Raw genomic sequence first — 26,973 nt, 5'->3', positions numbered from 1 at the left:
AAAATGTTTCTGCTGAGTGTTGTCAGCGGAAACACAGAATAATTTGGGAAGTGATTGTGCGAGTATAATCATATTTAAAATCTGATCTAAAGTCCTCCCATAGCTGTAACCATGACTCCGATATGAAGAAACATTTAGACCAGCTATGGAAATTTCCTTCCACTGTGGGTTTTGAGTACGATGAAAAACTCTGACCTTAGAATACTCCAAATTTATTGTACAGTTGCTATAGTATTAACATTTTTGCTTAAAATATCAGAATTGTGTGAAAACAAAATCCCTTACTGTCAGCTCTTGGGGTTTATATTTCACAATTTTTATAACCTTTACATTTCTTGGTAGTGAAATGTTGGAGAAAGGCTTCTCTGAAGAGTGTGACTTGCTCCAAGTTGCCCAGTGGTTTTCCATGGCTGAGCAGGGATTTGAACTCTGGTATCCCTAGTCCAATATTCAAACCTCTGCTGGATGTCTCAAGTGGTTGATAAATACAGTATTTGTAAATAATTGAAAAATAGGTAAAGTCGAAGGCTTTCATGGCTGGCATCCATAGTTTTTTGTGGGTTTTTCGGGCTATGTGGCCATGTTCCAGAAAAGTTTCTTCCTGAAAAATAGGTCGTCATAATATCATGTAGGCTGTCCTATGCATATTTGCTCAAATGCATGTTCCCTGAGCTCAGTGTGAAATAAGTGTGCAAAATAAAAGCAAAAAAGATATGACAGATTCCTGAAAAGAATGGGCCTAGTTTTGCAAAGTTTTACTTAATATCTTAAAATTAAATGTTTTAACACTCTACAGGTAAATTTGATTTGCATCACTTAGCACAGGTTTGCATCATGGAGTTTATCCATACTCTGTTGCATCCCATTTATTGCATAAATGTTCAAGCTTTTAAATGGTCTTATGACCTGTTTTATTTTATTTTTTCCAATCATGTCAACCTCTTCAGATTAGCCCTTCCTACATGTGCTGCCATCCTGTCATTTCCCGACATCAGTGAACTTTCCTCTGCACTTGAACTGACAAGTAAGCAAGATTATACATAGAAAGTGCTGACAGAATTGTGAATCTGTGCAAAAAGACACAGAACGATTTTGAGTGGCATCATCACGACCGAAAGGCTACTTGGTCCAAATGGATGTTGTGACCACTTTTGCTAAATGAATGAAATAAACATAAGGATCATATACTCGCAAAAGGTCAACAGGAAAGAAACGCAGACTGAAATTCAGCAATAGTTTGCGCAAGAGAGGAAGAGAAAACGAGTAGTCAACAAGATAAGTCAGATAGAGAAAACATGGGACTTGAGGAAGAAGCCTTGTTGGGGCTGTACAGGTTCTCCAGCATTTAGCAAATACAGATTTTTGCACAGAAGCAAAACAGTACAGTGTGCTAGGGCTCTAACTGGCTAATTTCTGTGTTATTTAAATGCTGTGTAATTCAGATTTTAAGGTCTGTACAGAGTTTTTAATACATTTTAATTTTTAATGTGTAATGTTTTCAACCTCTACACTTTTTTAATAAAAAACATCTCTGCATTTTAATGTTTTTGTATTTTGTTTTTATTGTGTACTGTTTTAAATTTGTTGTTAGCAGCCTTGAGTCCCTATCTGGGGAGAAAGCCAGAGTAACAACAATAACAGTAATATTTCTGCAATGCGGCTTCACTTTGAAGACACAGACACTCTCCTTCTTACTTCTATGATTTGGCGGACTAATAATAATAATAATAATAATCCTGCAATATGACTTACAGCCATGTTTTGGAAGGAATTATTATCATCATCATCATCATCATCATTATATTTCTGCAGTGTGGCTTCACCCTTGAAGGCACAGATACTCTCCTTCTTACAGCTATGAAGGGAATTATAATTATTATTATTATCCTTATATTTCTGTAGTGTGGCTTTAACCTTGAAGGCAAGTTTGGTGGGAATAATAATAATAATAATAATAATAATATTTCTGCAGTGTGGCTTCACCCTGAAGGCTCAGACACTCTCCTTACAGCCATGTTTTGGGTAAATAACAAGAACAATAATAATTCTTCAATGTCTTCACCCTTGAAGGCACACTCTCCTTTTTACTGCCATGTTTTGGAAGAAATAATAATAATAATAATAATAATAATAATAATAATAATAAATATTTTTGCAGTGTTGTTTTATTAACCTTGGAAGGCCCACAGACCCTCTCCTTGCTATTGCCATGCTATTGGGGAGAACCTGCCTTTCCTTTTCCTTTCTCCCTTTCACTTTGAACAAAACCCAAAGCCTGGCCACAGATACAAATAATTTTTATTATTATTGTTATTGAGAGGAAAGCCCTATCCTTTGCAACGAGTCTCAACCTTTGGGCCCCCTCAGGCGTTTTGGACTTCAACTCCCAGAAGCCCCAGTCAGTAGGCTCATTGTCCAGGAATTCTGGGAGTTGAAGTCTCAAAGAAAAAGAAGGCCCAAAGGTTGAGGAACGGCAGCCAGCGAGGCGTTCTAAAAGGGGCGTGGCCATACACACACAGACTATGCGCCGCCACAGAGACTACATTTCCCAGCAACCCTCGGGAGGCGCTGTGCGTCACGTGACCGTGTCCGCCGGTGGCGGACTTTAACCCTGCCTAAGCGTTCCGCCTTCTTTGTGGTCAGAGCGATGGAGGCTGAGCGGGAGTCGGAGGCCGGAGTCTGCTTCTCCTCCTCCTCCTCCGCCGCCGCTGCCTTCCCTTCCTTGCCCAGGCCCCGCGAGCAAGAGCGGAAGCTGCAGCAGGAGAAGCTCTCCGGGGTGGTCAAGAGCGTCCACCGGCGCCTCAGGAAGAAGTACCGGGAAGGTAAGCTAAACGGGGGGCCTGCCTGGCTTCTCCTCTCCTTCCTCGGGCCCTGCTTCCCTGGGAGGCGTGGCACAAGATGGAGGGGGCTCCGGGTCTCAGAGAGCCCAGAGGAGCCAGAGTGGGCCTGGGAGGAGGAGGAAGAAGGGCCCCTGGGAGTGTTTTCCCTGGGAGGTTCAGGTCGTCGTCTACACTGCAGTGTTGATCCGGGTTTAAACCGCTTTAGCTGCTCTGCTGTGGGGGGTTTTCCTGTGGCACCAGGGCTTTCTGGCAGAGAAGGAGAAATGTCTCACAAGGATGAAGGTTCTTTGTTGTTTAGCCCCTTGAGTCCCTCTACTCTATAATGACCCAGTAATAATAATATAAGTATTATAATAATAATAGTAAAAATAATCTTCTATTGTTAATATAAGAATGATATAATATAGCAACAATATAATATATTATTAGTATAATTATAATATAATATATTATTAATAACAATATATTATTAATATAAGATTAATATAATATAGGAATAACAATATAATATATTATTAGTATAATTATAATATATTATTTATGTAAGAATAATATAAGAATAACAATGTCATCTTTATATAAGAATTATAATATAATTATATATTGATATAAGGATAATATAATATAGAAATAATATATTATTAAGAATGTAACAGAATAATAAAATAATATATTATTAATATAAGAACAAGAATATAATATATTAATATAATAATAGCATATAAGAATAATATAAGAATTATAATATATTGTTATAATAATAGTAAATATAATGTAGGTATAATAATATAATATCTTATTAATATAAGAATATTAGAATTATAAGAATGTATCATCATTATATTTATTATATTATAATCCTTATATTATATTATTATATTAATAAAAATATATTATTAATATAATAATAATATATATATATATTATTAATGTGTTAACATAATATAATAATTATAATATAAGATTGTTATTAATTATTAATTGGATGAGTCTCCAACAGACTATTTCCAAATGGAAAAAAGCAAGCAAACAGCCAAACAGGAGAAGAAAGGAAAAAACAAAACAGTTGGAGATGTTAGTCAGATGCCTGCATTTTTTTGTTCCTGTCCTTAGTTAAGATGGTATGAGGAGGGTAAATTTTGTAGGCTGCCCATACTTGCTAAAGATACCCTCCCCATACCATCTTAATTAAGGACAGGAACAACAAAATGCAGGCATCTTACTAAAAAGTTGCTATTGTTGTTGTTTTAATTGTTATTATTATTAAACTTTATTTATAAAGCGCTGTAAATTTGCTTGGCACTGTGTGGAATAATCAGGTTAATTGAAATAAAACCCCCTGAAGGAGGCATACATTCTAGAAACGACGATTGCAAATTAACCCTTTAAATAGGAGCAGTAACAATAAGCTAACATAGGTTAAAATGACTTACAATCATAGAGTATGAAGAGACCACAAGGGCCATCCAGTCCAACCCCATTCTGCCATGCAGGAACTCTCAATCAAAGTCAAAAATGACTTTAATAAGACACACAGCAAGAACAAGAACAAACAGATGGATTGTTCTTGTTCTTGTGTGTCATTAAGTCAATTCTGACTTATAGCAACCCTACGGCGAATTTCTCATGAGGCTTTTTTTCCACAAGGGGTTTTTCCATGGCCATCCTCTGAGACTGAGAGGGTTTGACTCTACCTAGGTCACCCAGTGGGTTTACATGGCCAAGCCAGTCACTCAGTCCCTCTGTGCAAGGAAAATAACTAGGTTAATCTTTTTTCTACTTCCAAATATCTCACAAAACTACAAATCCTAGAACTCCATACCATGGAGCCGTGGTGGTTAAAAGTGGTGTCAAGGTGGATTATTTCTGCAGTGTGGATGGAGCCATAGAAGGAGATTTGGGTTGGGGTCAGGGTGGCCAGAGGTCCTCACCGCTAAGGAGGATGTTGGAGGAAAATGGGAGCCATGACCCAAGAAAAGCTAAAAGCACTCACAGAAATGTCAATTCATGTTTCTTAGTCATGCTTAAAATGGAGGACATTTTAGAATTCCTGCCAGAGAGAAAGTTGAAATGGAGGATGTGTCCTGGAAAAGGAGGACATCTGGTCTCCCTGACGGGTGTTTCCTGGAGGTATACGTCATCCACACTGCAGAACTAACGCAGTTTCACACCACTTTAACTGCCATGGCTCCATGCTATGGAGTTCTGGGATTTGTATGGATGAATATTTTTTATTTAATAAGTCTCCAGACTATTTCAAAATGGCAAAAGCAAACAAGCCACAAAAATAATCAAATCCCAGAACTTATATATAAGTAAAACAAATAATTATTGTTGTCTTTTTCTGCTTCCAAATAGTTCACAAAGGCCCGTTACAGACCACCTGAAAGCGGCGGTCTGCTGCCACCACCGGTTGCTGCGTCCAGGAACCACAGCAGCCAAACCGCGCGGTTCCCAGACGCAGCAAGAAAGAAGCACCGAAATGGGGCTTCTTTCTGTGCCCCAGAAGTGGCAGTGCAAGGCGCTAGTCACGCACTCACGGCATCACTTCTGCTGCGCAACGTCCAGATGCTCTGCGTCTGCGGCATCAAAATGGCGGCGCCCATGTGGACAGGCATCACCATTTTGTACGGACTAGGTTTGAGGGGCATCCAGAAGGGATGCCCCTTCTCAACCCTAATACACCCCTTCCTAACCCTAGCACACCCCTTCGGTGCGTCTGTAACGCGCCAAAGCTACAAATCCTAGATTTCGATTGCATGGAGCCAAGGCAGTGTCAAACTGGATTATTTCTGCAGTGTGGATGCAGTCATAGAAAGAGATTTGGATTGGGATCAGGGTAACCAGGGTAACCAGATGTCCTCACTGCCAAAGAAGATGGCAGTGTAGGGCATTCAGAAAAATGGAGGACATGACCAAATAAAAGCTAAATACACTCATACAGATACAAGTTCATGTGTCTTAGTCATTCTCGAAATGTTGGAATTCCTCCTGAACAGAAGGCTGAAATAGAGGATGTGTCCAGGAAAAGGAGGACCTCTGGTCATCCTGACTGATGTGTTTCCTGGAGTTAAGTCATCTACACTGCAGAATTAATGCAGTTTGACACCACTTCAACTACCATGTTTCCATGCTGTGGAGTTCAGGGATGTGCAGTTTGGTGAAGAATTTAGCCAGGGAGCTCTGGTGCTGCAGCAAACTACAAATCTCACAATCCTGTAAAATGGAGCCATGGCAGTTAAAGCAGCATCACAGTGGATTAATTCTGTCCTTTGGCAGCAGCCCCAGCTGAGAGGATAAGGGGCCTTCTCTCTTTGTAAAGCCTGCACTCCAGGTTTCTAAATCTCTCTCAGCTGAAGGGGAAGAAAAACAACCAAGCCTGTTTCTTAGCATTGCCTTTTAAGGTCCAAAGTCTATTCTTTGCCCCCAGCCCTCAAGGGGTATTAACAAACTGCTGGGACACTTTAACCAGGCAAATTTTAGTACAGCTTAGGAGGTCAGCATGGTATAGTGGTTTTGAGCGTTGGTCTGTGACTCTGGAGAGCAACATTCGAATCCTGGCTCAGCCATATCAACCCACTGGGTGAGCTTGGGCAAATCACTCTCTCTCAGCCTCAGAGAATGGCAGTGTAAACCCCCTCTGAAAACCCCATGATAGGGTGGCCTTAGGGTTACCATAACTCAGAAACGACTTGAAGGCAAACAACCACAACAGGAAGTCACAGGCAAAATGGGTGGAAATTCTGCTGGTCATTCTTGAATGAGAGGCCCAGGAAAGGAGTTGCAAGGAAAGTGTTGGGCAAGAGCAGGCAAGGAGGAAGTAGAATAACCCCCACCAACTCCTCACCTCTGAAAGAGAGAGAGGAGCTGAGGGTTGCTGTATACCAATTGTTTGGAAGGTGTTGCTAGCACAGGTCCAAACCTTTGGGGAAAGCTGGGTGCCACAGTCTTGGAGGTACTTGTGTGCTTCCTTGCAGTGGTGTCCAACCAAGTTCTCTCCAACCAATCTTCCTGCTGAGAAAGACCAATGTGGGCTGCTTAAGAAGTGCTCTGAATGTTCCCAAGCCATTATATATTACCTAACCCACTATGTCCCACACCCAGCCCTTTCATCGGAAGAGGCTACCATGTGTGACTTGTTATTAACATTTGGGACTTGGGGAGCAAAACCACTCTTAAGTTCACTTTCCAGAGCCCTTTTTAAAAAGGCAAACATTTATATTGGATTACGTGAAATCACAAGAGGTAAGATGTGAGGAAATCAGCTAACCTAGAAGCAGATACACATGCAGAAATCCTGAAATGTGAAAACAGGTGTCAGCTCTCAAGATAATAAAGTTATTGTACTGCCAGTGTTGGATTTACTTACTTTCTTCCTATAAAACTAAATTGACTGCTTGACTGGATTGGAGTGAGAACCTGAAATCTTAAAATGCTGAGAATTTTGAAAACGCCACTCCAATATTCCTCACTCATCAAATTGACTCTTGCTGGTGTCATTTCCAATTAGTCCTTTGCCCTTTCAAAGTTTCTGTGTTCTATTTCTTAATCCTATTGATACATTGCATTTCTGAACAAACACGGCCAAAAAAATACCCTTTCACTTGTTGGATTTTTCCCCCCAACCATGAATGTATACTGGGACTGACAAACGTGCAACAGCTAGTTTAATTTCTTGTGAACCTTGAGTAAATCCTATTACCAAAATGAATGACTTCATATCCTGGAATATGTAAAACAGTGATTTCAAGGGAGAACAAAACTTCACATGTCTCTTCAAAGAGATGAGGAAAACTGCGGTCACCCCTAAGGCATGTAACATATCTCAGTTCTAGTTTATGGGTGAGGGAGAAAAAAAAAGACTTAATGTAACTTATTTGCTGTAGACTACAGAGTTCACTAAAATAACGTATTCATCCTGCATTTCAGGTCACAGGCTTCTCCTCCATTGGCATCTGAATTGAGAATTTGCTAAGACAATCTTACATGCCATATTACAGTGTGACTTTCAGACATGTGAGATTGGTTTAGTGACCTTGATGAGATCTACAGGGAAAGAGTTACAGCTCAAAATATGGAAGGCCTTATATTGTTTCTATACCCCTTATTTTCTATATTACACCATTTATTTCTTAGTAACATGTTCTGAAGGATTTGGAGAAGACAATAATATATTGGCATTTTAGAGTAGTCAGTAATAGTATCTGCAAACTAAATGGGTTGTACTGCTTTGCAATCTTTTTCCATGTCTGTTGTAAAATAAACTCCTTTGAATTCATTGGGACTTCTTCCATGTTGTATGTATCTACTACTATTCACAGTATATGTTGAAATACAAGTGTATGTACACACCCAAACTTGTCACTAATACTGGTCTCTTCCCATCTGTAGGGGTTCAGCTTGTGGGACCCCCAGAGATGGGAAAAATCATGGAAGCTCAAGTCCCATGTTATCCAATTGATGAAGACATGTGCATGCCTGAGTCAGCATGTCTGTATGTTGCCATTGGATAATATGGGGAATGACAATGCATGATTGCTCAAATCCATGGATGGGAAGTCCACTAATACCAAAGGTCCTCTTTACAGTAGGCCTTTGGTATCCACTAGGGTTTGGTTCCAGATCCCTGAATTTCATAGGGTTTTCTTAAGTAAGGAATTCTCAGAAGTGGTATTGCCAGTTCAAAGGCAGCTCAGAGGCTAAATTTCAGAAATGTGTGTTGAAATTTTTGGGTGATCAGGTTGATTAAAATGTTTAAAACTTTCTGTTACATGGAATAATTTTGAAATTGTAAACTCCTCATCCATAACTGAATGAAGCTTCAGTAGGTATAACTGGGCTTACTTACAGTCATTCCCTCTTAGTGTTACCATTCCCTTTTTTCTTTCCTTGTGTCTCGGCCCTACACTGCTTAAATTTGCACAAAGATTATTGGAATGGGGTCCAGTAATATGTCTTCTTTACATTATGAAATTGTACATGCTTACAGCTGTATACAGAATAAGATACAAGCTATTTCCTTGTTGGCAGCAGAACCTTCATAGTGTAGTGTAGTGGTTTGAGCATTGGACTAAAACTCTGGAGACCAGGGTTCGATTCCTGCTCAGCCATAGGAACCCACTGGATGACCTTGGGCGAGTCACACATTTTCAACCCCAGAAAAACCCATGGTAGGTTCACCTTAGAATTACCATAAGTTGGAAATGACTTGAAGGCACACAGCAGCAACAACAAACCCTGGCAGAGGTCATAAGATCTTTCTGTGTATCTCAGTAACTTCTGTATGTGGTGGAAACTCTTTTGCTGACACAGTGGTTTATATGGTTGTGTTCCTCCTTTTTTTCTTTTTCTTTTCCTCCTGCATTTTCTGTGAATTGTGGGTGGGACTGTTCCAGCCTTGACTCTGTGAAATTGGGGGGGGGGGGGGAGTGAGTGTGTGGCATTCCACTTGGGCTATTTTGAGTGTACTAAATGTACTTTCTTGGAGATTTTTCTTACAGATGTTTGTTAATCCATGCATGGGCGTACTTAAAGCCAGTTGCATTCTTCCACTATATCTATAAGAGGAGTCCCCAGCGTTCTTTATTCTTTGTCTGAGGGCTCTAATGTACCCCCATAGGTCCCGCAGTTAAACTGATGAGACAGCTTAACATATTCTTCAAAAAATTACCTCATTCTGTTTTCAAGTAAGTCTCCCAGCATAGTCTGCCTGGGGCAGAGCAAAGAAATGGAAAATTTCAGCCCGTCCTTATTGAAGGTAGGACCTTTCTCTAATGGAAAGATTTAAAGATGAGGACTTCAGGTCAGAGCCAGATTTCTTGCCTTTAATTGCATGATTACAAAACTTTGCTGGTTTGCACGATTATAAATCTCTCCGTTCATGTCTTGCTTAGCGAGTGGGAGTGAATATGTATAGCTTTGTAGCTGGACGAGTTACATGCCAGAGCTCCACAAGATGAGTTATGTCTTAAAATTGGTAAAATAGCTTTTCCAAACAACACATTATGAGGAAATCAGTGGGAATTTGTTCTTTGCTGGCTTTGAGAGAAAAAGCCTTGGTAATCTTACATTCTAATCCTAAATAATTTGCGGCTGTGCATTTTCAAGTGTTGCTCTCATTATATAGGCCTTGCAGCAGTTTTATATACAGTATTTGGGGTACTTCTGTCATTAGTGGTGGTAATGTAGGCTTTGGCATTAAGCTGTTAGATTTCTTTTCCCTATTCATTATGAAAACAGTGTTGAGTCATGTATTCCTGATATTTTTGGCTGGCAAATATGTTGGAAAGCCTGAAGCTTGTGTTCAAGACTAAATGTCTGTTTTTGTCTGTCTTTTTTTCAGAAACGTGTTATTGCCAACGTAGGGCTGCAAGGAAGAGACCTAAAGATGAATGAGCCAATGGTTTTCTTTGTAGCAGGGGAGGATTTTGTTTAGTCACTAGATGTTTTCAATCACTACTCAGCACCTTGCCTCACCTTGCCAGCATGTTCAGAGGGCTTTGAGGGGAGTAGAAATTGCTCATTCAGTTCCTGGTGAGCTTTGATGTCCAGAAGTGATGTGAGTTGCTTGTTGTATTTTGCTTTCTTTGGTATGAAGTGGCAAACCCATACCAAGATCTCTGCAGTGACTGGATACCATGGATCTCGGTGCTAGCAAGTAGGAGATGTATTTGGAAGTGAGGGAAGAATAGTTACCATTGGAGCCTTTGCTATGGGTTTGTAGTATAACTTGCACATTGTCACTTCCAACAAATCTGGTCATCTCTTTTCTCACTTGACTTTTTACAGGCTGTATTTCTGTGTTCTCCATGGACATTTCCATTCTGTCTTCATGTAAACTTTTACTGTGAATGGCATATGCTTAATCCAAAGATCACGTTAAACTTCTCATATCTGACACACATTTAAATGTATAGAAAATTTTGTAGTTATGCACTTAAAAGTATGGGAGACAGTAACCTCAGAGATTCTGTATTAGCAGTGAAATGTGTTATCTGAGGTTTTTGCTGTCCCAGCTGATGACAGAATGGTTTGACATGTCTTTTTCATTTACGTGAGATAAACAAACTAGAAAAGTATGATGTTAATTTAAAAGTTGCTGTATAAATATGTGAAAAGTGTCTTGGTATCCAAAAGTAGCCGAACTGAAAAAATACTTGGTTAAAGGGGTAATGAAGTGCCTAGTGTTGTCTACAAACTACATTCATACAAATTCAGAGCTTTAATTTGAAGCTATTTTTATTATAATATTTATAAATACCCTGAGACATGACAACTCAAAAGCATACATTTCCATCACATTATTTATATTTTAAGAGAGGCAATGAATACAGATGGGGCTGTTAACATTAATTTTAGCATGTCCAAAGAGCTGTACAGTGGTACCCCGGGATACGAATGCGCCGCCTTACGAAATTCCCGGGTTACGAAAAAAAATTATTTTAAAAAACTGTTCCGCGTTATGAAAGTTTTTTCGGGTTACGAAAAAACTTTTGGTGCTTTTCGGCGCGATTTCACACCAAATCGCGGCTTTTCCCCATTAGCGCCTATGGCAATTCGGCTTGCGAAAGTCTTCCGGGTTACGAAAAGGGCAGCGGAACGAATTAATTTCGTAACCCGGGGGACCACTGTACTCAAGTATATCTGCAGAAAAAAATGTAATTATCAGGTGAGTTTCTGGTTTTAGTTAACACTGTATCCATACCAGTTGCCTAACTGTATTGTAACACTATTCATACCAGTTTCTGCTGGTCTATATCCAGTTGTTGGTACAGCTATCCCTCAGTTTAGCAAAGTAGTGTAGTAGTTAACAGAACATTTGGTAACAGATCCAGAAACAATATGAAAAGAAAGGTGGTTTCTATACCACAGAAAAGAAAAGCAGGTCAGCATGTTTCAGCAAACGTCATATTCAAAACTAACAATATGCACATGTAAAAAACAACTAAATCAAGTAAATATTGTATAGATATTTTAAAAACATTTGAACCTTCTGTAGACCACTTCTTTCAAAATGTATCTAGGGATGGCTATTATTTTCAATCCTTCCATTTTCTTTTTATTTCTGTTTTGGTAAGAGAAACTTCTAGACCTGTGGGGTTTGTTTGTTTGTTTGTTTTTAACATGCTAGGGGGTAACTGTTAAAACAGTTTTACCTGTTCTTTTCTATTTTTCTGTTTAAGCATGTTCTGTAAGTTTCTGGAGGCAACTGCTATTTACATTGCCTTTTATTATAGACACACAAAGCCACAGTGAAATCATCTTCAGTAGCATCCTGTTTTTCCCCAGCTCAAGATTTATTGCGTTGTTTACTAGTATAGACACTCTGTTGCAACCAGACACTCAATGTCTGTTTTTGTCTAGCCCTCTTTCATCATCTTCCCAATGCTGATACTGCTAAAACAACAACAACAACAACCATTCACCTAAATGGAGAAGAAGGGGGAAAGGGAAGGCTGGGCAGGCATAAAAAGACTTTGTAAAAAGAAGCCTCTTTATCAGAGGCTTTGTTAACAGAGTATGTGTATATTAACTAGAAGAGATATATAGAATTAATGGGGCATGTGCTGATTTATCTAATTTCCATTGATCCAGTGGCTCTAAGTTAACTGGGTCTAGCAAATGGATATAGCAAAATCTTACAGATTTATCATTCAGTTTACTTTTAAATGTTTTCACTTTCTGTATAAAATGCTGAACTCCAACTAAATAAATAATGGAGTTAATCTCTTTTGGTCAGTTTATGAGAATCAGCCAAAAGGTAAAGTTGAAAGCAGAAGTAAACATCAATAAGTTAAAGAATGGTGCCCACTTCCTTGGTCAAGCAGACACAGAAAATACTCATTTTCAGGATAAAAGAAGGAAATTTTGCTTATACTAGGCTAAATCGAATGGGTGGTACTACCAATGGTTAGTAGCTCTGTTGAATTGATGGAACTTAAGTGGTGACAAACCAAGCTCAGATGAATCTACTTTAGTTGGTACAAACAGTTAGGCTTACCACTAGTCCTTTGCATTCATCCACATTGGTTAGAAATATTACTAGTTTAACTTTAGTAAGAGATTAAGGAAGGGATACATTTTCTGCCTCACATTGCTGCATGCTAGTGAGGACTTCACATTAATAATTTTATTACACAGGTTGAGTACACCTTATCCAAAATGCTTGAGACTGGAAGTGTTTCATATTTCAGATTTTGGAATATGAAAGACTTCCAGTCTCAAGCTGTATTTATATCTGTATTTACATACACATAATACACATGTGGGCCGCTATGCCACAGCAGTTAAGACGCTGACTCTGATGTTTGCAAGATTGGCGGGTCGGCAGTTCAAGGCCCAAGCGTCATGTAACAGGGTGAGCTCCCGTTACTAGTCCCATCTTCTGGCAGCTTAGCAGTTCAAAAGCATGTAACAGTGCAAGTAGATAAATAGGTACTACTTTGTTGGGAAGGTAACAGCATTCTGTGCAGTCATGCTGTCCACATGATCACAGAGTTGTCTATGATAATGCTGGCTCTTTGGCTTAGTAACAGAGATGAGCACTGCCCCCTGCAATTGGTCAAGACTTGTCAAAAGGGAAACCTTTACTTTTTACCATTAATACACAACACAGGTCACATAGTATGTATTATATTTTTGAGGCTGGTGAACAGGCTAGAGAGAGAGTGGGGGTTTGTGAAAAGGTGGGAATCCAAGCATAGGGCTTGGTGCTCTTCCATGCCTCCCACCATTTCACAGATGCTTACATCTTCCCCTCCAGCTGCTCATCTTGTTAATTCACTACTTGTGTATGAGGATGAAGAAAGGTCTTAGAGACAAACTAGCAGGAGAGCTGCAGCTGCCACCTCAAAAGGAGGAAGCAGGAGCTGGCAGCGAAAAGCTTCATTCTGGGGAGGTTCTTGGATTTTGGATTTCCAGATTGGGATGCTATAGTCATGTGCATAGAATTGTGCTTCTTATATACTTAGACTCTTACAAAGTGCTTCATTTCCAGCCAGTCATCTTATGTGTTGAAAGAAACTACACAAACCAATCCTCTAATATAGCAGTCTTGTATCTACTTACCTGGATGTAAGCACCTCTGAATTTGATAGGACCTATATCTATGTAGCCATAAGTATAAGATAGCATGTTAAAATCTGAAGGAGCTGGAGATAGTGGATTATTTTGCACTGTCCCTGGGATCAGAAAGCAAGAGAAGAGCAAATGGCACAAGTTTTGTCAGGCACAAGTTTGTTTGTTTTTTGCTGATTTTCAGAAACTTAATCCCTTGTTAAAAGGAAAGAGAAGAGTGCCATTTATCATCCTTGGCATTACCTGTAGGTAGAACTCAGGAAAAACCTGTTCAGAATGCTCTTGTATAATAATACTTGTTTTTGTGTGTGTATATATACACATACATAAACCAATGCATATATGAAAATGAAATGTGACTTGCCTTCTGGAACAGAAGTAATAATAAGCAAGTATGTCAAGGAGATACTGTATGTCTTGATGCCACATGCTTATAGATTTGATACATTCTTATTTTTAAATCATTTGGGGTGGAATTCTTACAATGCCATACAGTTCATTTTAAAAAATGAACCTGAACAAATCAAATCTACTAGCTATAAATTTACTGGATATAAACCTCTTTAGTTTAATACTGTTCATAAAATGCAGTGATATTAGCCAGCTCACAGAAAAAGAATAAATCCTGAGGAGAGCATCTTTTAAAAATATTGTTATGCATAGAGTATGACCTTACAGCCAATGAAAGTTATTTTAATTCGTTTTCTTGTAAACTCATAAAATTCCCATGGCATATTAAAATCAGCACGCAACTCTGCTGCAAGTGGACTTTTTTTTAATTAAAGAATCTCAGAGATTTCCTTAATTATAAAACAATTCTATGAAAAAACACAGGCTAAAATCAAGTGTGTGTGTGTAAGAATAATTGGCATAGGAATAGTAGCACTTTTAGATAAAATAAATGATTGCAGAATTCTCCCATCATGACAAACCAAATGCATATGGGAAACTTACAAGTGCTTCTCCTTCCCTTGATCTCCACTGAATTGTTTTTGAGAGGATTGGTGAATATCCTCCATAAATGTTTCTGTTTCAAAGATGTCTCAGTTGGTGCCCATCACCATATCTTGTAGAAACTAATTCCATAGATTACTTAGAAACTAGTAGGGATGGTCTGATTCAGAAATTCAAGGACTGATTATTCTGGAGTCAAGATTGGTTTTTCCATTAAGAAGGTACAAAAAAATTCGAATCCCCTACTAGTTAATCTTGTTGGACTATGGAGTTGTTTCTTTCTAAGCTTTTGTTTCTGTTAAGTAAAATCTCTGCATTGTTAACTCTCTTGCAAAATTGTGAAAGAATTTATGGTAGCTGACAAATAAGTATGTGTTAGCAATGTGGTTCTGCACGTAAGACCAAACCTATCTTACCTGAACGTACAATCAGGTAACTGTGGTACCAGTAACACTCCTCTGCTCATCACTGGTAAAACTTGATAACATTCTCTTCAGGTATTACACTTCAGTCAAGATTATAGATTAAAAATAATAATGAGGATAATAAAGAATGTAAATGCAGATGTTTATTAGGAAGAGCTTAAGAAAATGGCCATAGAGAAAAGGAGAATAAGGGAAGTGAATCCTTGGTTCATGTGCTTAACATATCAGAAAAATGATACCAGCTCTGTTGAAAGGAGGCTCAATTGACAATAAGAAAAAGCAACAGGAAAAGCAGAAGAGCAACAGGAAGGTTTGAATAACTTCCAAACTGTAATGGCATTGTGAGCAGTGCAGGAAGCCAATATAGATATGTTGTGGTGTTCTGGTCACAGTGAACAGCTGCGCAGGTATCTCACAGAATTAATTATGTATAAAACATGTTACTTTCAGTGAGCAGATCCAGTTCAACATCGGTTTGATTTTAAAAATTTTCAACCTTCTAATCCATACGCATTACTCAGAGTAGTTAAAACTAGTAAAGCATAAGATGTGTACATGTACTTTAATGTTGCCTGCCAATTTATGGTAACCCCATAAATTTCATAGTGTTTTCTAAGGCAAGGAATACTCAGAGGTGGTTTTGCCAGTTCCTTCCTCTGAAACATAATAGCCTACAGCGCCTGGTATTTGTTAATCACCAAACAACAACCAGCCTGGCTTCCTGCACTTCTGGAGCCAAGGTTCCCTATGAACAGACTACCTTGAAAGCTTGTGGGTTTTCATTTATTAAAGGTATTTAAACAAAGCTTGAAGGGCTTGAACTGTAGTTTCCCACACTGAAAGGGAGTTGACCAGATGACCATTAGGGTCATTTGTATTTTCTGATTCTATGAAGCTACACCGGAGTATTGACACAACCCATTATCCTTCCTAGAACTACTTCTGTGTATGAGATGGAAGATAGTACAGTTGTTTTATTAGAAGAACTAAAACACAAACATTGTTCCAATCTGTCTTTGCATGATGTCCCAAATAGATGGATACTGGATTTACATTCCTTTAAAGTCGTAGAAAATATTCAGGTGACATTTGTCTACTAATAATATATATGACTTTAGTCTACATTACATGGTTGCTGTAATGCTAAGTTTCAGTGCCTTTGGTAGTTAACCTGTGCTTCCTTAACCTGTCCCTAATAGTAACCACGGCAAAATAAAATAGTGCTGTGTTTATCCTTTGAGGCAGTTTAAAGAAGCTGTGTGTGTGTGTGTGTGTGTGTGTGTGTGTGTAACGGGGGGAGATGTGTAGACAATGGGAATTAATTCAGTGTGTGTATGGCTTAGATTCAGATATATTCTGTTGCCAAAAATGAGAGAGAGACTATGCTTACAGACAATTAACAGCCTTGTAGCTTTCCATTTCGTGCAACATTAAGTGGTCACTGAACACGAACTGATCAGCAAACATCTATCAGTTATTTAGAAGGAATTACACAGCTTTCCAGTGTCATTACATCAGTGTGGTTAGAAGGTTCAGGAAATAGTGGTTAGAGTAAGCTTCATTCTTCAACAGTCAAGGGTTTCTCTTATTAGTAATCTGATATTGTAGTTTGTTTGCTGAACCAGAAAAACAACCAAAAAATTTCCATTAGAGTGTTGAAGGCCTGACTGCAGACATGGGCAAGGAAGGTAAGGGAATGAGTGTTGCTGTGTTTATTCATTTCAGCAGAAGTTAAGCACTTGATGTGTGTGGCTTTCCTAGCATTCAACTGAAACAGTAACAAATGAAGTACTTTACCAGGTTTCTCCTCTGAGTTGGGTCACTAATGGATGCTCCCATTCTCAAGTGAGTCTGGCAGCAATACATTCTTCGAAAGTGCAGAGATCTGTGCTTTTGTTGCTGCTCAGTATAGCAGCCATATCACCTGTTTATTCTTTCTTTTTACCTGAAGTTGCTGTATTTTTGCTACCTCTGTAGCTATCTAGCAGTCTAAACAACTTTCTTAAAAGTTCAAAGAAAATATATTGGGTGTATGAAATCTCCAGGAGAAGTCCCTTTCAAGAAAGGTTCTTAAGCAATTGTTTTAATGAATCTTCTTCCTTTGCAAAAGTTTTTAGTAGATACCACAATAAAACTGTTCATACATTACATCTTTCAGCCAATAGGAATGTGATGGTGATATATTTTCTTCAAGAGTTCAGTATCTCCTGAAATTCCTCAATTGGAAATGCAATTCTGGGATAGTATAGACACCTCATAGAAAACCAAGTACCTGCCTTCATTTTATTTGTTTCTCTTACTGATTAGTGGTATCTCTTCCCCTATGATGAATGTTTGTTTACAGGATTTTCTTACTCTACTTTTTAATACTATTCCTCTATTACTCATACCATTCTGTCATCTGTGTGTATTTTAGTGGGGGACTTTGATAAAATCTGGCGTGAACATTGTGAGGATGAAGAAACTCTTTGTGAATACGCTGAAGCAATGAAAAACCTGGCTGATAATCACTGGGCTAAAACCTGTGAAGGAGAGGGCCGTATTGAGTGGTGCTGCAGGTGAGTCCTTGCATGGTTTCGCTAATGGGAATGTAAGAACTTTGGCAACATACGTAATACAAATCTCTGCAGGAGAACAGTTTATACTGTTAACGGATGCATAGAACTTCTTTGAAGGTAATTGCTTTCAGATTTTGGAGATTAATTTCTTCAATTTGTAACCATCTTTATATTTAAGCAACTAGTGGAAGCATTCCACTAGTGGTCAATATTTTTTAAAGCTGTTTGCTACCAAACATTATTTTCAAACCAAATGACTGGCATCAAACTGAACTGTGGATTAAGACTGTGCAGTGCCAGACATATGGAGATTAAAAGGAGTCTTTGTTTGCTCCAGTTACACAAATAGCTCATTCCATTTTCTAGAGCAGATGTTGCCAGTGGTGGTGCAGTACTGACATTTGTTGATTATACTAGACTGCTCTGTATAGCAACATAAACTCCATGGTTTCATGTACAAAAACAGATGAAAGTACTTGTGTTTCAAATCCTGGTTATAAGTTTGGCAGGTGAAAGAGGGAGATGAAGGGTAGCCCAGTGGGAATGTAAATAGAAGCTTGACTGAGAAAATGTTGTGGAAGATGCAGAATGAAGAAGAAAGAAGGAAATTGAATATGGGTAGGAAGTGGAAATGGTGGAGATTATAGAATTCTACAGTGCAATCTATTTCATTGCATTGGAAATTTTATGAGCTGTACTGGGCAAACAGATGTAGAATACTAGCAGGGATTACTTTGATCAACATTTGGTGCCATTCCAACTGTTAATTTGTACATGTTGTGAAGAAAATAGGATATTTTAAATGAAAAGGAATGATTATAATCTATTCCGATTTACATTATAATAAAGTGCATTGGAAAATTAAAGTATAGGAACTATGTATTGTTTTGCCTTTTTTGAAGTGTATCACGAGAATATTTTCAAAATGGTGGGAAACGGAAAGCTCTGGAAAAAGATGAGAAAAGAGGAGTCCTTGCAACCAAAGATGTTCAAACTATGGGCATGCATGCAGCTCCAAAAACGGATTGTTCTTCAGAAAATTCAAATCATAATTCTTTAACAGATGAGTAAGTATATAATAAGGTCAGTTATGATTTCAGATGTAGTTTGGGGAAATAATTTTCTTAAACATTTCCACATTAAAATCTGTAGGCTTTAAAACGGTTTACTTTGGCTTGATCATGTTTGTTTATAATGCATACTTACTGTATATATTGCAAAATGGACTGGAGAGATGGTTTTAAATGGAGAGTTTTTTGATATGAAGCCAGGTCTTGCAAAATGGAGCAAAGAAAGAAGCAAGTGGATTTAAATAGAGAGGTTTTTCCATAGAAAGCCAGGTCTTGCAAAATGGAGCAGAGCAAGAAGCAAGTGGATTTAAATGGGGAGATTTTTCAATGGGAAGCCAGGTCTTGCAAAACAGAGCAGAGAAAGAAGCAAGTGGTTTTAAATGGGAGATTTTTTCCATGGGACATAAGGTCTTGCAAAATAGAGCAGGGAAAGAAGCAAGTGGATTTAAATTGGGAGATTTTCTGATAGGGAGCAAAGGCTTGCAAAACGGACTGGAGGGGGAAGGAATTGGTGTTCAGTGGAGATTGGGGCATCAGGCTTGCTTGCTTTAGGACCCTTCTAAGCACTACTGATGTACTGACCCTTATATAAGTCTACCCAAGATTTTTGGGACATAAATTTCTCGACTTACAAGCATAAATATTATTTAACACTTATAAGAGGAACTATCACATACAATAACTTACCTAACAGAAAGATTGTACAGTATTTGAATTATTAGGGTACTTGCTAGCCCTGTTATTAATAGGATGCTGTATTTCTAATTGATGTCTTAGGATGATTGAAAGAAACTAGGGCGCTCATTTTAATAAATAATTTTTTTGTGCTGGTGCAGAAAAATAATATAGTTACATATAGACATTCTTTCAGAAGTAGACATGTACCTCTACAAATGCCTACGGGAAAGAACTTCTTGCATCTTGCAAGCTGCTTTACAAGACCTGGGATAGCTAGGTTTCCCAAGAATTGCTGGGGACCATCTGTTGCTTTTAAATGGAGCTTATGCTTTTATTTGGACACATGAATATGTGTATGTGCCTTCAAATTGCCTGTTGACTTATTGCAACCCCACAAATTTAATGGGGGGTTTTAGGCAAGGAGTACCCAGAAGTGGCTTTGCCAGTTCCTCCTATGAAATATAGACATATAGAGCCCCTCATGTGGCCAAAATGGGGAAGCTGAAAAGCAGGAGGGTGAAAAGCCGTCAGTTTTAAATCTGCAGTTGCAGCAAGTTTCCTACTTCAAGCAGGGTTTCTCATTCTAAAAGATTATATAGTGTTTTGAAAAACTGGTTTGACAGATTGAATTCCTTTCCATTTAGACTGCTGCATCCTTCAGGGAAGATCAGATTACTTGATGTTGGCAGCTGTTTCAATCCATTTTTGAAGTTTGAAGAATTCTTGACTGTTGGTATTGACATTGTCCCAGCTGTTGAGGTATGAAAATTGTGAAGAGAGATAAATCCCAACATAGCAATGCCCACTATTTAGGCTACGTTGAGATATCTTTATAATTGTTCTATTTTTACAGCAACAATACCAAAAAAGTAAAACTAATAAGGAATATAATAAGTATGCTTTCTTAAAGGTGATGATAATCTTGCATTTGGTACTTGCAAACTGTTTTTGGAAAGTAAGGCTGTAGCAGAGCTTGAATAGTTACTAATCTGTCTAAATGCTGTAGCCTTATTCTCTCTTTGGAAAACATTTTGCGTTAAGTGTTTTAGCCCAATATTTTGCACATATTTCTTAAATATTTATAATTATATAAAATGCAAGATATCCTTTAGATTAGGGCCATATTGTATAATTGGTTTAATTTATTTATTTTTTAATTGTTACCCATCTAAATAGATTGTTTTGGGAGGGGAATGATAAATGCAGATAATTGGGGAAAGAGCAGATGGTGTAAGCACCATTTAAAGAAGATTTTTTCTCATATTGGAGGAATGCCTCTTCTAAACTGATTTAAACTTTTCCAAACTATGGACATGTGCCATAAGGCATGCTGTTTTTATGATTAAAAATGTTATCCATATGGAAATTGCATGTACTGAGTAAAACCTGTATGACTATTTTCAAGATTTAACTGTAACCTTACTTGAAGTAGTGTGTCTTAATATATACAGTTTACACCTTTAGCGTCTATAACAGTATCTGTGTTTCTTCCTCTAGAGTGTCTACAAATGTGATTTCTTAAACCTTCAGATTCAGCAGCCTCTTCAGCTTGCACAAGATGCCATTGATGCTTTTTTGAAACAGCTGAAAAATCCTATTGATTGCCTGCCTGGAGAATTATTCCATGTTGTGGTCTTCTCCCTGCTCCTTTCTTACTTCCCTTCACCCTATCAACGCTGGATATGTTGCAAAAAGGCCCATGAACTTCTTGCTTTAAATGGATTATTGCTTATTATCACTCCTGATTCATCCCATCAGAATCGCCATGCTATGATGATGAAAAGCTGGAAAATTGCTATAGAATCCTTGGGTTTTAAACGTTTCAAGTACTCCAAGCTTTCTCACATGCATCTAATGGCATTTAGGAAGATCTCTCTTAAAACAACTAGCGACTTGGTGAGCAGGAACTATCCGGGAATGTTGTACATCCCCCAGGATTTCAACAGTATAGAAGAGGAAGAATTTTCTAATAATTCCTGCTATATCCGATCCGATGCTGAAGATGAACAACTTGCGTACAGTTTCATGGAGCTCCCAGATGCTCCTTACGACTCAGACTCAGGGGAGAGCCAGACCAGCTCTATCCCTTTCTATGAGCTAGAAGACCCTATATTGCTTCTGAGTTAATGTAACCATTAAAATCTGCTTTGAAGCCCAAATTCCATTTACTGTAAAACTAGTTTTGCTAAACTGACATCTGCTCTGAACATAAAACATTTGCAAAAAAGGAAATACAAAGGGTTTTTGAGAACTGTCACTATTTTTTTCTACTTATGAATTTTAAAATTTATTCTTGTATTGAAAAGTTGAAGCGTGCGTGTTATGCAGAATGGCTCATGTGATAGCATGAACAGGGTTTACTTTAATATTTGTATCAGTAAAATATTCCAGAAAGGTAACATTTATCCTTCCCTACAGTGATGTGAACTGTGACTCTGAAATATATACTGATGTATCTTGATTTGATGTTTTTAATTTCTGTATTGGTTGAGATTCGTGCTAGCATTTCTCAGATGTTTAAGCAGAAAAGATATAATATGCACTGTTAAATGTATAAGAAAGATGCTTGGAAAGTTGCTTAGCTTTTGACTTGGAACAAACAACAACATATAGAATGAACAGAGTTTAGCTTGATCTGGTAAAAAGAAAATACCTGCATAATAACTTAAGTCGTCTGTAACGTCGCAACTGAAACATTTTGCAGGATACCATCCTCTCTGTCCTTGGAATGATAACCTGCAGGTTTAACCTGTCCTCTCCCTTCCTCACTTCAAAATTAGACTATTGTGACAATTTATATGATCACACTAACATGCTACAATTTTTTCATACTGTTTTACAAAGCATTCTGCAGCAAAGTATTTGAGTAAGAAATGTAATTGACAAAATTTTGATAATCCTAATCTTGCAAACATTAATATTTTCTTTGCAATGTAAAAATAATACAAGATATTTGGAATCAAAGAGGACAGGGTTTTTTTTGGAAGACGTTTTTAAAAGTATACTTTATTTTCACAACTCTAACATAGTAAAACAATCCCCTTTTAGCCAAATTTGTTTTATTATCTGCACTACCATCTTACTTCTCGACTGCATCACAATTTTTTTAACTGTAATGGTTCCCTAGAAATTCTTCAAACCAAAACTTAATAGGAAAGTGATTTTTAACTGTAAGAGTGTAAAATCGTTTCCTTGTTAAGTATTGGTTTAACCATTTGCATATATGCATGACTCTGGGTTTAGGCCAGTATATGTTGAAATGTAAGAAACGATTATTAAGAACAAAATAATTCTGTAGTTTCAGAAGGATAGATAGTGTTAAGAATGGGCAGAAGTGGCATTTCAAGAATATCACTGCACAGCCTGAAAGCTAGAGGGGAGAGTGTGTTTTCTTTTAAAAAACAGATGCAACTTTCACACTCCAGTCCAAAAGTTACACTCAAGTTTCACAGCTAACCTCTACATTTGTTTTTTTGCCTAATGTGCTAGGTAGTTCATATATAAAAATTTTCGTAAATTGTGATGTAGCTTTGTATGAAAACATTATTGTTTTGGTTTTTTTGTTTTTTATCTCTTGCATATAACAATTCTTTTTAAAACTCATGAATGGCCAAATTAGTTTTCTGGCAGTAACCCTACTAAAGTGTTTCACAATATGAAATCTAAATATTAAGCTAAGGTTTCTGGGAATATCGGCCTCAACTAGCCATAATTCTTGGGCATAGCAATAGATAAAGTAATATGTTCTCTTCCTGCTCTCCCAGTTTCTTTATTACAGTTAGGTCAATGGACCTTCAGTTTTGGACAGCGAGGGTTAGAAGTATTCACTTGCTGATTTTCCTGCCCGGCAGTCTCTTCTATAGCTTTCTTCTCGGGGGATATTTTTACATATAAAATGAGGATAGCTACTTGAAATGAAATTGCTGGTACTGGAAACTGGCACCATCTGAAGCATATTCTGTCCCTTGTCACTGTAAACCAGAGTATCAGGCTACAAAATGTTTGAATACCAATTTTGTTATGAATTATCGCTTATCTAAATGAAGTTCAGAGTTGGAACATGAACTTTAAACCCTAGGTGAGACTTGGACACTCATTTGCACACATTGCAAGCTAAGGTAGACTGTGGATGAGCTACACCTCTAATAATAGTAGTAGATAATCCAGGAGTTGACACTTTTGACATATCACACCCCAGAGGATTTTCAAAAGCCCTTGAACAAAATGCGTTGCTGCTGAGGCAAATAGCAGTTTGCTTACATCTAATGCTAAATATTTTTCATAGCTAGATTTTTTAAACGCTTCCTAGGTTTTTGTTTTTAGTACTCTTGCAGTAGTTGCAACATGTTGGTGCTGTTCTCTCAATTATATAATACTGGTTGCTTCTCTAAAATGTGCATGATGTGCTGTTAAATATTAGCAAGAAGTCCTCATAACTCCTTAGCACAATGCACTTCTGTTATATTGTCTGTATTAATGTCACTGTTTTCCCCATTCATTCACATGATGGAATCCAGATCATGGTGTATGTAGTTGAAATTGCTTGAAATTTGAATGTTAGAAGTTGGCCAGTAATAACTGATGGCTTGGTGACAGTGTTATGAGTGTTTCATTAGAGAAGAAACTTTGGTTATTATTGTTGTTTCGGTACCCTAATGTAGATACCTCTTTCAAAAATGATGTTTTTTCTGGAAGTGATAGTTGTGGGTATGGTGATTATTATTTTTTAAGGAACTCATATCTTTCCTTCTTTTGGAAAATTGTCACTGGGGTTTCACTAGAAATGCAACTTGCAAGATGGCTGTGTAGATCTGGGAAGCTTCTTGAGATTCTACAGTTAATGAAAAGGAGAATATCCAGATCTGTATGAGGAAGAAAGCATGCCACCAAACCTTGCATTTGTTTTTTCTTTATGTTCTGTGAGAGAGTGCATTAAAAGAAAAGTGCAAACAGCTTTTCAGGTGTTGTTGATATGTTCCCAATTTCACCTAGCTGCATTTTTGCTGTCAGGAGAACGCATCTGTGATGACTATCTTGTTGCAAAAATGAGTGTATTGTAGAATATTTTGGCGCACAAACCAGACTAGCAGCTTTGGCTTTAGTACTGCAGAGTTTACACACAGTTGCAAAAATAATTATTGACTAATGACAAACATGTTTACATTGCAACATAATACCTTGTACCTACCATTTTCTCCAAATAATTTCAATACATGCCTTAGAGAACATTTTGACATTTAGCTATGTAGTAAGACTTAATATTTAAAGTATTTCGGAAGTTGAGCCATCATTTTTATACAGCCAAGTGGAGATTACATGTTGCCACATCCAGTGCATTGGATCCAAGCTTAGTTATATGTAACTGGGCTGGCAGGTGGGTTTTCTTGCTCAGTAACAAGTCCCCCACCCCAAGCTTCACAGGGTTTTAGAAGACACTACTAAATAAGATAAGCTGGGAAGAGGGGACTCCTTCTAATCAAGTAGGAGTACTTGTTAGTGGAGCTCCTTTAAGATGTCTGCTTAATCTGGGGGGATTCCTGCCCACAATCCAAACCTTTCAGGAGGATCTCCCTTCCTCTAATATTTGTGAGAAGAGGGATGGCTGCCTCAGTCTGGGGGCCTATTGACAGTACACAATTATAGCACGGTTATTCCAATTTAATGGCTAGGGTTCCATTTCTAGTTTTATAAGGCACTGGAGTACTCTGGCTGGGAATGCTGCTGAATGCCCCTCCCAGAGCTGCCAGTCCCAGGATTTCTTAACACAAAATCATTGCAATTAAAGTGGAATAATAGTTTGTGTAATTTATGTGATCCTGCTTGAATTTACAGGAAATATAATATCTATTTGCTGTGAATCGAGCAGGATCACATAAATTATATTTGCTCCAGTTTTTCTGTTGAACTGTTAAGGACTTCTACCATGTTTGCACAAAACGTTGCAACAAATTTTTTTTTAATGGTTGTCACAGTGACATAATGAAAACTCGGAGCTTTACATGCTTGGTTAGCACACCAGTACAATCACTTTATCATCTAGATTTCTACTTCCAGTACTGATACTTCCCCAAGGTCACCCTGTAGGTTTCTCTGGCTGGTGATTTGAAACCTGGTTTCCAGAGTCATAGGGCCCGAACAGACAGGCCAAAATAAAGCTGCTTCAGGTCACTTTGGAGGTGTGCTGTTTAAATGACACATGCATTTTAAGAGGCCAGAAGCTGTACTCCAGTCCTTAGGACTGGAGCACAGCTTTGGCATGGCTTCCGGCCTCTTGGGACACATGCATCAATTAACAGCATAACTCCAATGTGACCCAAAGCAGCTCTATTTTGGCCTGTCTGTTCGGGCCCATAGTTCAGCACTGAAGCTACTACATCACACTGGCTTGCCTTGTTCAATTATTTGGATATAAGTCCCATTGTACACAGTAGGATATGCATCCGATGACGGTGTAAAACTAGTATTTATTGCTCTTACCTAGACAAATTAATGAATGGGATGTATCTATGCTAGTCAATTTTGGGGTCCTTGGGTATGACACCTACAGTGAGAACTCATTTGGAGTAAGCAGCGTGGACAAACTGCATACACTTTTGAATACACACACACACACACACACACATCTATCCACTTGTAAATATAAATATGGGTATAAATATATGTACTCATACCCAAGAGCCAATATATATTTGTGTGTGCATGTGTTTGTGAAGAATATTTTGTAGTAGGGAGGGCTGGTATGTTGCAATACCAGTTTCCCAAATGCATCACATTGTAATGCTGGCCCTGAAACATACTTTGAAGTAAACATGTCTGGAAGTGTGCTGTGATTTTTGTGTACTGTTATGCGCAGTACATGTGTTGTCCAGTTTTGCACTATCATTTGGTGATCTGGTGCATTTTTACAGATTGTTAGAGTCCCCATAACAACAACAACTTTATTTCTTAGCCATCTCTCATGGATTAAGGAGGGGAACAATACAAGACATTAAAATAAACTTCAGTTTAAAAGGACAAATAAGACGTATAACATATTAAAACAACCCACACTTAAAATGCACAATTTAAAATGTAAAGAGGCTAGAAGTTTACAAGGTCACCTCACTTAACATTAGCTATGCAAAGGCTGATGGGAATTACAATCTGACCGTATCTAGAAGGCCACATTAAGACTGCATTTACACTGTAGAAATAATGCAGTTTGACACCGCTTTAAGCGCTGTAGCTCCATCCTATGGAACACTGGGACCTGTTGCTTTACAGGATCTCTAGCTTCCTTTGCCAAAGGGGGCTGGTGCCTCACCAAACTACAAATCCCAGGGTTCTGTAGGATGGAGCCACGGCAGTTAAAGTGGTGTCAAACTCTATTGTT

General features: G+C 38.1%; 1 protein-coding gene across 1 annotated transcript; it reads left to right on the top strand.

The window, feature by feature from the left end:
• Positions 1-2,647: 2,647 nt before the first annotated feature.
• On the top strand, positions 2,648-24,555 carry SAMTOR (S-adenosylmethionine sensor upstream of mTORC1). Its single transcript, XM_089524317.1, has 5 exons — positions 2,648-2,822; positions 17,712-17,853; positions 18,756-18,920; positions 20,246-20,360; positions 21,099-24,555. Exons 1-5 carry the CDS (start codon positions 2,648-2,650, stop codon positions 21,726-21,728), a joined length of 1,227 nt encoding a protein of 408 aa, XP_089380443.1. The 3' UTR covers positions 21,729-24,555.
• Positions 24,556-26,973: the final 2,418 nt, after the last annotated feature.

The sequence above is a fragment of the Sceloporus occidentalis genome, unplaced genomic scaffold (assembly GCF_023333645.1).
Source record: "Sceloporus occidentalis isolate IW3139 unplaced genomic scaffold, rSceOcc1.0.p SCAF_5, whole genome shotgun sequence".
Taxonomy (NCBI): Eukaryota; Metazoa; Chordata; class Lepidosauria; order Squamata; family Phrynosomatidae; genus Sceloporus; species Sceloporus occidentalis.
This window is presented reverse-complemented; position numbering and strand designations above follow the sequence as displayed.

What these genes read in the sequence shown, in the direction of transcription:
- SAMTOR (XM_089524317.1), top strand. Translation starts at nt 2,648, where the DNA reads ATGGAGGCTGAGCGGGAGTCGGAGGCCGGAGTCTGCTTCTCCTCCTCC. An exon ending in CGTATTGAGTGGTGCTGCAG is followed by an intron (nt 17,854 to 18,755) that starts GTGAGTCCTTGC and finishes CCTTTTTTGAAG; the next exon opens with TGTATCACGAGAATATTTTC. An exon ending in ACATTGTCCCAGCTGTTGAG is followed by an intron (nt 20,361 to 21,098) that starts GTATGAAAATTG and finishes TTCTTCCTCTAG; the next exon opens with AGTGTCTACAAATGTGATTT.